General features: G+C 37.0%; 1 protein-coding gene across 2 annotated transcripts in view; it reads right to left on the minus strand.

Moving 5' to 3' along the window:
- The window catches only part of COG6 (component of oligomeric golgi complex 6), a 52213-nt gene that overhangs the window by 3444 nt on the left and 34891 nt on the right, over window positions 1-13878 (minus strand). For both annotated transcript variants that reach the window (XM_083796331.1, XM_083796332.1), the window contains exons 14-18: window positions 8301-8432; window positions 7618-7785; window positions 5626-5733; window positions 4040-4093; window positions 2070-2149 (exon numbers count right to left, since the gene is read on the minus strand). In XM_083796331.1, coding sequence (XP_083652457.1) covers window positions 2070-2149; window positions 4040-4093; window positions 5626-5733; window positions 7618-7785; window positions 8301-8432 — 542 coding nt within the window. The remainder of the gene's footprint in view (window positions 1-2069; window positions 2150-4039; window positions 4094-5625; window positions 5734-7617; window positions 7786-8300; window positions 8433-13878) is intronic.

Consider the following 13878-nt stretch of genomic DNA (forward strand, 5'->3'; position numbering starts at 1 on the left):
AACCACGTAAATAAACAGCTTAAAACTTTGTTTTAAATGAACAAAGGAATTTGAAAAGCAAATTTTGGAGGGAATGCTCTTCATGGTCATAAAGCTTAAATTATTTTGCCACTGAGTATATAACATTCCCTTAACAAAAGCATGTGGTCTGGTTTTGAGAATTGAACCGTCGGGCTCCAGCTCAACAACTGAAACAGGAGATTACAATTATGTGACTTCAATGAAGAAGTCTTCAAAATGGACCACAAATATCTGCAAAACTAGCTTGAAAATTTGAACTACTGAAGTCATTAAAAATGATAGCATTGGTTGAATGTTTTACTTGAATTGTGAGAAACTTCAGAGTTTTGCGGGTTTATTTACTACAGAAAATACTGAATACTGAATCCTACAAGCATCCATCTATGTAAATATGTATCTTTGAAAGTTTTTATTATTAATTCTGTGCAGAAGCTAACCTATAACGTTGTTACAGGAGGTTAATAAACTCCTTTGTAGGCTGAGCTGTAGCAGCTATAGCAATCATCCTCACATAAGCTCCTCACTCACCTCTCAGCTGCCCACTGTTACAAGATAGCACAATTTAAACCAAATTCACATTAAGAGAGGTTTAAAAGGCTCATAAAGGGGATACGTCTAAGAGTGTATACATGACCAGTTTACCTTGGTTCATCTGATAGAAAGAAATGATTAAGTCAAGGTAATTTCACCGTGTGCCTGAGTCTTTATGGTAGCATAAAATCTGCCTCTAAAAATAGGTTTTGTGTTAGCAATGCAAAATAGAAGCTTTCCAAATTCATCTAGTATGACTGTTAATGAGACCTACATTAAAAAAAGTATATCAAGAGCCAAAATACAGGTTTAAGAGCTTGACACCAAGAAGTGGAAGTTCCAGTGCTTCTGTTACATTACTGCTCAAGCTGCCCTGTTTGACCTGTACCAGTGCAGGACAACTCTTACACAAGAGAATCAGCTCTGCTGGCTGAGCTGTTGGAACCGTGACCCTAGCAGAGACACCCAACAAACTGATGAAAAAAATGTCCCCCAGGCCAAGCCATGCACCAGGCATGTGGCATGAAACTGGAAGTCTCTGCATGAGGAGAACCTGAGCAGCAAGTTCTCAGCAGTTAAGTATTTTTTCCCTTAACATGTCACTTTTTTTTAATCACAAGCTGCCATAACACAACCCCATTTGGAGAACAGGTAGTAGTAATGAGAATACAAATGTTAAGAACATTACATCAAAATGTGACATGCTAGTCACAATTTCTCGTATGTTCTGTAACCTCCATTCTTGACAAAAACACGAAAAATAACGTCAAGAAAGCTTTTGGATTAGTGCAGCATACAATTCTCTGAATTTAAGTACTACAAATTGTCTTCATATGGTTCACATTTAATTGGAAATAAGTTCTTGGCATTTTCCCTAGCCTTACGGTTCAGTTGGCCCTTACTTGTCTTATTATACAACATATTCACGAAACAAGAGAAGAGATACATAACAAAGTTCTCACTTCTATACTTCAAAGGAAAAAATCACTAAAAAACATGTAAAAGTAATTTCAGCACAATATTCAATGGCACAATGTCAATACTTTATAATAAAGACAACAAATTTGATAATTTTAGACTTGATGGAGCAGTGGAGATAAAAGAAATCTTGAGCAGAGAAATAAATATTTCATCTATCTTTGGAATGCTTAAAAAAATAGTTCTAAAACAATTTACGACTAAATTGACAAAGAATGCTGACACAGCATAACACGTTCAAAATAGGTAATTCATTTTGATAGTGTCTGTTCAAGATCAAGAGTAACTCAATCAATCAAGAGTAAAAAATCAAAGAGTAAAAATCAAGAGTAACTACTTCAGAAAGTTACAAAATTACATATTCCTGTTTGTTCAAATAGAGGACAGTCAAAACAAAATTGAATTGTGAACTGAAGTACAATGCAAATGTGATTACAGCTGATAACTTGAATTCTCATCATGATCCGCTGAAACCTAATCAAATTCATCTTTCTGATTATTATACAGGCATAATAGAAATTTGAAGTTAAGATACTTACTTCACAGTGGCACTCAGAAGGAAATTCAGCTGGGACATTAACAGACTATCTGGAGCAGACAGATAGCGATCAAACTGAGCCTAGGGGTGGGAAAAAGAATATGAGATCAACATACAAAGAACTTGCTGTTACATGCGGATAGATAAAAATACAGATCTCTGAAAAACGACTACTTTAAAATGGCATTTTCTCACTTGATACAATTTTCTATTTTTATGTATTTAAAACCAAAGCTAACATAATATACAAATATTTAAGGCGGAGCTTAATATATTATCAAAACTAAACGTCTAATTTCAGCACCTCTGTCACCAACATTTCAAGTTTCTGACTCTGAGGAGTACAGATGGAGGGGCAAAAATGAGAAAGCGGCTTCCATAACTACCCTTGTTTTCTATGTATCTGGCGCATACTGAAGATCACCACTGAAGATCAGAACTACTCTGTTCAGTGCAGAAATAATCACAGAATCACTTCGGTTGGAAAAGACCTTTAAAATCTAGCCTGTCCAAGTTAGACATGTTTATTTCCTATTTTTTTACATGAAGCCACTGCTAAATAATCTAATGAGCAGTTATGCTGGCAGAAGCAAGACCAAGGGACCTACTTCAGGCTCCATGAACTGCTTCCAGGCTTACTTCTCCTGCCCCACATAACAGTGAAAAATACCACAGCGCTCTGATTTTCTGTTAAGCTGGGAGGCAGTGAACCTACCTGTAAGTATTCCCTCCCTCCTATGGTTAAAATTCTAAGCAGACTACATTGACAGATGGGATTTATGTGGGTTTAATTTCAGCATACTGGGTTCCATTCCGGTTCAAGTGTGTTCACATAAGCATACATTAAACAAAGTTATGAAGAAAATAAGAGTTGTATTCTTTTCTAACTTTTCAAGTAGAATTATTATGTATGACTATAAATCGGTAATATATATGCAATTTAAAAAGATGGTCTCCAAGCTGCAGTCTTTATACTTCTTGTAGGTCAACAAGGCTGTGATAAGTTGAAGATATTTTAAATGCAAAATGTATTGGTAAGAATGCATGCTGATCTGAGTAAACCACCGAGTGCTCTATGCCAGAGCTCTGTTCTTCCAAGGAGCTTAGGATTCGCAGGTTTAGAGCTTTAATGGAGGAAAAACAGGCTATATTGACACAATGAGAAGGGATTCAACATACAATTTTTTAAAAGACCCATTTCTTAATCAAAAAAAAAAAAAACAGCCTTTCCCCTCCCTGAAATTCAAGCCACTGTGTGATGTCTAGATTTATCCTAGAACATTTTCCATGGTGTATGTGTGCACTGCTGGCTGAGCGGCCCTTATTTACAGTTAAATTTTCAGAATAAAGCTAAACTTGGCTAAGCAAGAAGAGTGACAGATCATATGCTACCGTCTACTGAACTATGATATTGCAATCTCTATGCAAAATACCCTTCACACACATTAAGAAAAAACATCAGCTAATAATCTGTTTTAAAATATATTGCAGCTTTCAGCTTAAAGAAATATATATTTAACTGCGGCATATGCCCAGCACCTAACTTCTGAGTTTAGCTGAAATACTTACATAAAATCAAAGCCTTAGGACCAAAATTATAAATGATAGCAGAACCTATATTTCAAAGCATTCAGGCAAAAAATAAATTTTGATGATTAAAACTAATTAGAGCTAAGTATTTGCTTTTAGCAATTTAAGATGACTCATGGGATAACGTTCTTACAAATAAAGTTTTGCTTCTCAAGACTTAGAAATTAATATTCTATTACTACCAGCTCATAAATAATTTATGAATTTATTACTTCAAGTGGTCAAATTACTACAAATGAAGAAAGTATTCCCAGACATGTAACTTAGCTATTCTTAAAGAGTACAGCTTGTTAGATGAATGTCTACTACATAACACAATTAAAAGAATTCTTTCCCATGTCACAGCTACACTGCTACATTATGAAATTGTAAAACGCTTACCATTGCTACCTTCAGGGACATGGAATCCAAACTTGGCAAATTTGAAAGAGGACCCTAAGAATAAGTGATCAAAGGGGGAAAAAAGAAGTCAATCTAGCATAAGGAAAAAGACAAAAAACTATAAATTCTACAGTCGGTTCAGTACTAAATCATTACTTGGTCCTGCTACAAGATATTACATTTTTGGAAACTGAATCACCACACCAATACCGAAGTGCTGTAACAGTTCATTTGTATTCCGCCACACCCTTGAATCAAAGGCTTGGAATACTGACTTTTTCATGTGTGCTTTCAAGTTCTTTTCTTCCTTTTTCACCATTAAATGACAAAAATGCAGGAAAATGCTTTCTACAAGGTCTGTGATAAAAACGAAACTGGCAACTGTCCAAATCCCCTTGGTGTTCCAGAATTACGGAGGACAACTTCCATCTCTTCATCTGTTCCTGGGCCGTGCAAAATTCAACTCTGCTCCCTAGTAACTCTTCTGTGTTTACAAGGCATTACTTGCTGCCTAACCTCCCAGCAAATCTTCTAAGAACCTCACTCCTGCAGCCAGGCAGAAGGACAGATATGAAAGAAAACCGCTACTGGAAAGTCTATCCACATTCTGTTAAACAATCTGCCCTGGTCTGTTTGAAACTGGTTTTAGAAGAGGAGATAGGGTCACGAATAGGCAACCAAGCTGAGTTACTAATCAGATTATTTCTGCACTTCAAATGGTTCTCTAAAAATTTGTTGAGCTTGGGCACTTCATGTAGAAATACTGGCCGCAGAAAACACATGAAGCTCTGTAACACAGTACTGCTTTCTTCAGAAAACACCATTATTCACCTTCTTCGCAGAAGATCTTAGGCACAGGGAAGAGGGGATGTATTAACAACTATCATGTATGAACAGTGGTTTGAAAGAAAAAAGAGCACGAACGCTAAATTCCAGGCTCTGAATTTCAACTTGTCCTAAGAAATCTGATGTTTTCACTCTGAGAATCACACTGTCTTGGTCCTCAAATAGGTAGAGCAGTGAATAAAGACAAAAAGCTACATGATTTCAAATTGCTATTAAACTCTTCCAACATTTTTTCACAGAACAAAAAATGCAGTAAATGTCGAATGCATGCAAGGCATCCACTCTTGTGTATGGTACAATAGCATGCACTTGAAAAAAAAAAAACGAATGCTACATACCCAATAGGTCTGATACATTCTAGATGGAAGTGGTACACACAGTCACTACTTGTGTTTTAGACCCAGCTTCATTCTAATACATTCTGAGGGATATTACACTACCTATACAGTTATTCTGAGAATGCACAGGATGCCTCTGGTGTGCAGAGCCTGTTGATGGTACACAGATAAGCTGCACAGAAGGACTGATGCATCCCAAACCTGCTAGAACACAGAGCATGGGGAAAACCTGTACTTGCAAGGTACCTTTGTCTAACAGCCCTGGTCCCATATGAAAAATCAACAGGTATCACTGAGTTTTTGCTTTCAAAGGAAAATTAATTTGTAAAAATAATAGTGCCAGAATTCTTCTACTAGGCAGGTATGCCCTACCGTCTGAATACATCCAGTATATAATCTTACCTGTTCTGGTTTGTGTTGCTGCACGGAGTTATATATGTAACTTAGACCAGCTCTAGTTAAGACGTAGGAAGCTTGTTCATTTATGAGCGTATCTAAATGAGCTTCAATCTGAAATTTAAATGTCAGATATTTATAAATGTGCATGAGAATATTAAATATAACTAAGTCTGGAGTTAAAAGGTCTAGAAACACAAATAATATGAGAATTATCAACAAACAAGGAAAAAGCACAAGTACAAACAGCATAATTACTTTATCCATTTACATCTTTCATATTATGAGAAGCCAATAACAAAAACAGAGCTGATTCTTTCTGTGTAACAGAAGAGACTGGTTTTTTTTTGCATTTGTAAATTCAGCAGCACTAAAAATTAAGAAAAAACAAAACCCTTATACATTGTTGTATCTTTTTTTTTATTATAATTCTTTGAAAATATTGACAACAGCATAGAAGCTTTATAATAAACAACAGGAAAAAAATGCCAGTCTTTCACAAGGAAAATTAAATTGAAACCAAACATGACCAGTAAGGCTTCTACATTCAATACTGATAGCCGTGTGTTTGAAAAAAGTTGACTGAAAGAACAACAGACAATGAAGTTACAGCTAATAATTTTGCTTTAATTACCTTAATACAAAAATATATCTCTATATATTTTACATTCTGAATATAATCTTCACTTTGCCGAGAAACCTAATAAATAAATCCAGTCATAGCAGAAGCAATCACCTTTGAGTAGTCTCAGGAAGACTGGGGAATATATACATTATTACTTCCTTTTTACAGACAACTACCCCATGTTTGTTTATTTCTATTCTCTTAAAGAAAAGCTGAAATTCATAATATATCAAACTCTAGTAAAATGCAAGTCTTCTGTGTGATATTTTAAGAGTTCACATTTTTACTTTCTAAAATTGATTAGAAAAATGTACTTTTCTTTATACATTAGGAGGGAAGTCATAATCTTTCAGTTTGGAGATTTTAACTGTCTTCAGAAGTTCTTTTCTATGAATTTTTTTTCTCTTACTTAATATGCCATTCTACCTCCACTTTATTAATCTACTTAGGTATAATCTTAAAGAATTTTTTCAATCTATTCCTGTATTTGTAAAACGTGTGAAGAAAGCAAATGATATTAAATGCATAACCTTCAGTTCTACTGCTTATTTTAAGAATATATCAATTGAAACATTTACTGTGAAAAAGGAGCTCTGATAATGGAGATTCAAAATGCCCCAGAGTTTGGTGGGGTTGTCTGTTTGTTTGTTTCTATGCTAAAAGGTGCTAGAAATTCAAATTAGGAGCAGATAGGGAAAAATGTCTCACAGCCAATCTTGACTGATGCCTTCAAATAAGAAGTTGTGACTTTTTTCGAAGCCCTCAAGCTCCAAAACTCTCCTGAGACGTATTGCAGAGATGTTCATGTAGCAAAACTATAAATGGGCAGTGCCTAGGTTTTTCCAAGTGAATGGTTTATAAACTACATTTCCATTTCAAAATGGTACCAAATATGAACAATTACGCTGGCACATTAGGTGAAACCAAACAAATGGGAAAGGAAAGGTAGAAAGAAGCACTAAATTAGTAATCCTCAGCTATACCATATTAAAACCCCATATGAACATAGCCAGACATTTGACTGAGCTTTCAACCACTATTTGCTTCAAGTTGCAGGTAAGTATTAGAACGATTCGGATACTGAAAATTTTTCACCAATAGGGATTTATCTGCAACTAAAACAAAACAAAACTTAACTTTTCTAATAATTTTGTGTATAAAGATGCTGAGTACTATCATCAGTTCTGATATCTGGTACTTGCTTATGATCTCTGACAAGAACCCCTCCCTCTTATGCCATTTCCTTGATTTAACACTGACCCAAAACCAACATAATCAAAGATAACTATGTTCACATCATAACTTATAGTCCAGAAAAAACAAACAAACAAACAGTAATAAGTTTATTTTCTATTTGGGTTGGTTATGCTCACCTGAAACTGTAACATTTCTAGACGTTTGTCAGTGAATTCAAAGAGAGCCAAAGTAGTCTTCATCATATAAAGTGAATTTACCATAAAGGTTGCCATATCAGCTGTGCCCAAATTACTGGCAGACATAGTACACATCTGTAACAATGGATCTAGCACACAAGATAGAACCTAAAATAGAAAACACAGAAAAGAGAGAGAAGGAGGAGGAAATCACGTCACACAGGGCTTCTAAGATCATTCTGTCTCTATCATGTATTTATTCCCCAAAGCAGAATAAAGAGAAATGAGAGTTTCCAACTGTGAAAGCAGTTTTCTACTGGATTTGTCAGCAGGTGATCAGCTACCATAGTGATGGGGAAAGTATAAAAACCTGAGAAGAACAGATTCTAACCTAGCAGGAGGAAGAGTAACCCACATTAGATAATTGGCAATTGTGCGATCTTGATGGAGTATTTACTTAATGGAGTAGTAATTGGATAACAGAATTTAGACACTGTTAAGAGTAGCACTCCATACTGTACTGCAATTATCCACTTAGTTAGTCACCATCTTATTCACATTAAAAACTCAGGTTTGGTAGAAGGCTCCAAAATAGGACCAGACAAAAAAGATTAATGGACCAAGACTAACTTAAATGTACTTTTTTTTTCCCCTTCTCTCAAAGCAGTCAAACTTCCTTATACCTGCACAAAGTCAGCCTGACGAGCATCCAGTGGAACAACCGACGAGTCGTGAGATGCCAGAACCTCTCGCAGCAAATTAAGTGTCTGATTTAGTGCAGAGCTTGGGCCAAGATCAGGAGGTGGGAGTTCAACCTAAAGAATGAAATCATCCATTTTTGTTAGTTTTAAATTCCATTTACAGCAAACACCATCAAATCTGATAACACAGATACAACCACCTAATTGAAAAGTTACAAGTAGCCATGCAGAGAAGAGTTTTAATTTGACACTGGACAAATCTTGCATGTTTCAGATTATAACTGCCTGCAACTTTCAGAATAACCACCCCATTCAGTGACAAACAAGCAAAACTAAATTTCTTCTTTCACTCAAATCATGCCTACTTTATAATCTAGAGAAACATAAACACTATAGGTTTTGGTAGCAAAAAAAAAAAAAACATTTGCTAGATTAGGTACCAGAGAACAGCCACATTGCTGGCACCACTGAGTTCACTTTGAGCGAGGCTTCTTTTAAATGCTCCATAATCTAGTGCAAGCAGAATGAATGAAGCCATCTTCTTGACAAGGCTGCATAGCCCCTGTCACGCTGAGTGGCTGGACATGAGAGCTGTGCCAGGCAGCAGTAGTCATAGATGCAACAGTCTTAATCCCTAGCAAATTTGTACCACAAATTACCGGTATACAAATGAACTAGCACAAGCTAACTCAAGTACACTCAAGAAACTGCAATGATACTGCAAGCACTGGAATGCAGGCTAACTTCAAAGATGAGATATGGGAATCCAGACATTTAAAAACCATGAAGAACACACTTTCTGAGGCAGGTGAGTTGGAGCACCTGACATGGACTACAATTACATGACGTTTTTAACACAGGCTCACATACTTTAACAAGCAAATACCCATTATATCACTCATAAAATGTTTATATTATATAAAACATAGCACATCTCATTTTCTTTTTCACTAGGAACATAGCTGTATCTTCCTGTCTTCAGTGATGCCTCAAACTGGCTTCCTGCTGCTTCCAGACCCGTACGACAACCCAAACTGCCGGTCCCATTTCCTTCTGCCAACCTTTCTCCCTCTTTCTTGTCTCCTGCCTATTCAAAGGTAAACACAAGTCTGGCTGGATCACGTGGGAGTAAGGAGACCCCCAAGAATACAGACCAAGTGGACACATCAAAGCACAATCTCTTTCCAAAAGGGTGTGGGGAGACCAAAGTTTGGCTTGATCTGGAACTAGCCTGTGCCGCTCAAGGTGTGTGGGAGCAGCAGAAGTAGGCAGTATGCACCTCTGCAAAGCCTTTAAGACTCCTGTTCAGCAAGAAAAGAAGGTAGCTCTGGATGGACCCTCAAGCCACAGGTAACAGGTTCCATAGCTGTCGCTAACAAGAACTCTTTTGCATCCTTCTGAATACAAAATGTTCCTCTGTGCTCACTTTCCAAGAGATAGTATAGTGAATTCGAGGAACTAATGGAAAACTGGAACTAATAAGCTCAGAGAACAGTTGTTGTTCAGCATAAATAGTCTTGAAAATTTAAAATAAATACTCTCCTAGCAATGAAGAAATTAATTTGGAATAAGGCACTTACTCAGCCGTGATTAGTAGTAAAGTCTACTGAAATTTACAGCAGTGACTTCCTTCTTGTTTATTCCTGTTATTATTAGGGGTATTGATTGTGCCCTGAACAGCCTGTTCTCAGACCTGAACTGGACCGTGTTCAGGGATATTTTGGCATTAATTTGAGAGTAGAGACTGATAGGGCTTTCACTTCCAATACACACACAGATCATGGCAATGATAATCTCAGGCTTCTTTGTGCAGAGAATTTTTGTCCCTTGAAGTAGATGATGGTCAGAAGTTTCTAAATTAGCTTCATCTTTCATTTAGCCTGTTCCTTTGAAGTCCACTGTTTTCTAGATGGGAACAAGGAACATCGCTGGAGAATAAAACACCACAAGGAAAAGAGGCTTAGATCATTAGATTCTATTGGGGTTAGCTTGAAATTCCCAACTATTTCAACAGAGGCAGAATTATCAGTAAGTGTAAGGAAAATTAAAGCAATGCTATATTCACACTGAGAATTCCGACCTTTTGCACCCTATACTTATAGGGTGATTTTTTCAGAATTAAAAAAAGAAAGTTTTAAATCAGGTGTATCTTAATTTATAGATGAAGCTACTGACATCAATTCGTGAGAACTAAATTGCTGCTCTAATTAAAAAAAAGTCATGTCCTGAATGTTTTTACATGAACTAAAAAATGATTATAAATGATGTTATTTCCAGAGAAATAGATTTGAAATGCACCCTTTGAAGTACCTGGTTCACACACAAGCCAGACAAGAACTAGCTAAAAAATTCTCAGAAGAGTTCGGTAGCAGCCAGTTCAATAGCATTAAAACATACTCTAACAGTATTAAGTGTCTAATCAGCTCTAACTAGCAGTTCAGACATGCCAAAAGTAGTCAAACTAGCTGTTCACCCATTCAAATAAAACAAGAAAAAAATCCCAATTTTAAAAATCTAATATACAAAACAGAAACTAGTTATCCTAAAATAACAACGGATGCTACAAGTTGTACGTGAGGTTTAGTATAAAAGGTTGCATCTTCATTTAAACTTTTCAGCTTTCAAATTCGAAGTTCCATGTATCAGTCAGTGGGGAATAATTACTAAGCAAGTAATCTTGCACAATTTTTGTTTCTGTTGACTACGTGCAATTCTAGTAAGTACTGGAGCAGACACCAATGAGAGTAGTGTTCTTAGAAGCTCATATATGCACCAGAAAACACTCTACAGGCACACAATCAGAACTACTTACATACTACCCTACCTGAACATTAGAAAGTTAAGAGTGCAGAAAGACATGGACTTACTGGAGCAAGTCCAGTGAAGGACCACAAAGATCGTGAAGGCACTGGAACGTCTCTCATACAAGGAGAGACTGAGAGAGCTGGGACTGCTCAGCCCCAAGAACAGGAGGCTCAGGGGGAATGTTATCAATGTGTATAAATGCCTCACGGGAGGAGTAAAGATGTGGGAGCCAAAGCTCTTCTTGGTGGTGAGCAGTGACAGGTCAAGAGGCAATGTGCACAGACTGAAACACAAGAAATTCCACTGGATTACAGAAAACAACTTTTCAGTGTGAAATTAGTCAAATATTGGAGACAGTTGCACCACAAGGTTCTGCAGTCTCCATCCTTGGAGACGCTCGATGGGACAGAGTTCTCAGCAACCTGCTCCAGATGACATTGTTTGAGCAGGATGGTTGGACTAGATGATCTCTAGAGGTGAACTCTCTAGAGGTGACCTGCTGACCTTGTCTATTCTGCAGTTCAGTGATAGTACTGTTAAACAAAAGGCAACAGTAATTTTAAGTATACAACTCCTCAAAGAATGCACTCCTAAGAGAGAATGAAAATGTTAGTGGCTTTTTGAAAACCCTCATCAGCTTTTAAGTTAGACTTTTAAAACCCTCACTGGCATGGAGGCAGAGACAAAGCACTAAAGATGTGCAACCTTGTAAAAAGGTATCAGGGTATTTCACCCTTTCAGTTACAACAGGCTCATATCAACAGATGCTTCATTCTAGAAAATGAGACAACTTTCGCCATAGTTAAACAGCAGCAGCATAAGAAATTTGTGTGCATGTCTACCAGAGAAGCTTCAGAGCAGCTGTCTTAGCTCTCCTCAGCCCTGTTAGAATCCTATCACAGATTCCAAAGGAGAATGCCTAATGGCATGCTTTTCTTTCTAGCTTTAAGTTGGACTTGGAAGAACAGACAATAGAAAAAAAAACTTGTTAGCTTTCCTTTGTTCACATGGATCTACTCAGACCAGAACATCACTCAGACCACATCAACCTACCTTGTTTCATCTGTCCCACAGCTGTTTTCCCAGAAACCTAAGAGGCTTCATTCTGATGGGAACCAAATTATGAGGGAGAAGTTTACAGTTATTCCCATGCAATACTTTAATACCTCTCCCACTTACAAACTTAACAGATAATGCAATCGTAACATTTAATTTGCATACACCTAGTCTAAAAAGACCAGCATTAAGTAACAAAAATCCCAAAGCCTGGCCTTGTGTACTCTACTAACAATCATCCTTTTCAGACAGCAGCTGGCAGGTTAGTTTGGCGTAATCTCTCTTCAGTACCCTTATGATACCTTTCATTCTATTCACTTCAGTGTTTGAAATTATTCATGGAATCATAAAGGTTGGAAAAGACCTCCAAGATCATCTAGTCCAACTGTCCCCCTATCACCAATATTACCCAACAAATTCTTTCCTTCAGTAATTGTTCTGGAGCATTACTGAAACCAGAGTAAGGACAGGTGTGCTTGAAAATTCCCTTACTGTAAGCTGGTCTAATAAAACATGCTGTCATAATGAGCCATGTGTAACAGGCTCATTAAAGTGCCTCACCAGTGGACTCATGATTTTAAATGCCAATTTTCTCAACATGAGAGAACTGAGTATCCGTCCACTTCAGGGCTCTAGGTGTTATTAACTTTGCTTCCAGTTTCATTGGACCCGTTTGTTTTCTGATAATTATTTGCATTTAGTATTTTCTCCTGGATTTATCATCATGTGTAAAATGTTAACCTGTACCAGGTTGGTTTTATTTAGATCCAGACAGCGATTAACACAAACAGAATCCCAAATTCCTAAATATTTCATTTATCAGTGCATGGACAAAGGAAACACAAAGGATATTTAAAGACTGAACCTATTGTTCTAAATTACTTCCCTAGCATGTTTTTTGGGGGTTCAAGAAAACTATAAAGAAACAAATACCAACAAGATTTTCACACTGGGGACACTAATGCAGGCCAAACCCCATTCGGGTTCAACAAGGAAGGTGTTCTAAGTCAGAACCTAAACACATTGTTACCAGAGCTAGAAAGCACTTTTATCCTCTGAAGGATGAAAGCCCACAGAATAAAAGTTGATGCACTGAACTTTCAATGAGACAGAAGGCTGATGATGCACAGCTTCCATACGATGCCAGTGTTGAGTCCTATGACAATCTGAGAATTTCAGAGCTGTGGATCGCATTTCAAACCCTGAAAACAAAGTGGCTTTGGAATGTCTGTCACCAAGCTTCACAGCAGCTTTCAAGGAGTACAGGAGACAAAGACTCCCTTGCATACTTACTGCCTTTCTTTTGATAAAAATGAATTTACATTTAGACAGTAAGCTTAAGGTATCTATTATATAGATTTCAGATCCTAAGGAGCCACCTGAGAAGTGTGAATGTGAACAAGATAAAAAGATTCGCAGACAGAAGAATCTAAAGTTGTGAGAACTGCTGACTATGTTATTTTCAGATTACAACCAGAATGCTTGAGGTTTTCTGATGTAAAGAAAAAAATGTTCACAGGAAAGTGCATCAGAGCAAGCCAATAAGTACTCTGAAATAACTAGGGATTTCACTGTATCATCTACAATGATGATTTGACAACCAAAGAAGGAGAATCCTGATCTAAGACTGCCTTCAAGTTTCCATACAGCACTGTGCCTGTGAAACTCGTTATGCAATATGGGACTCTTCCTCAAAAAC

Source organism: Anser anser (genome assembly GCF_964211835.1).
Source record: "Anser anser genome assembly, chromosome: 1".
Taxonomy (NCBI): Eukaryota; Metazoa; Chordata; class Aves; order Anseriformes; family Anatidae; genus Anser; species Anser anser.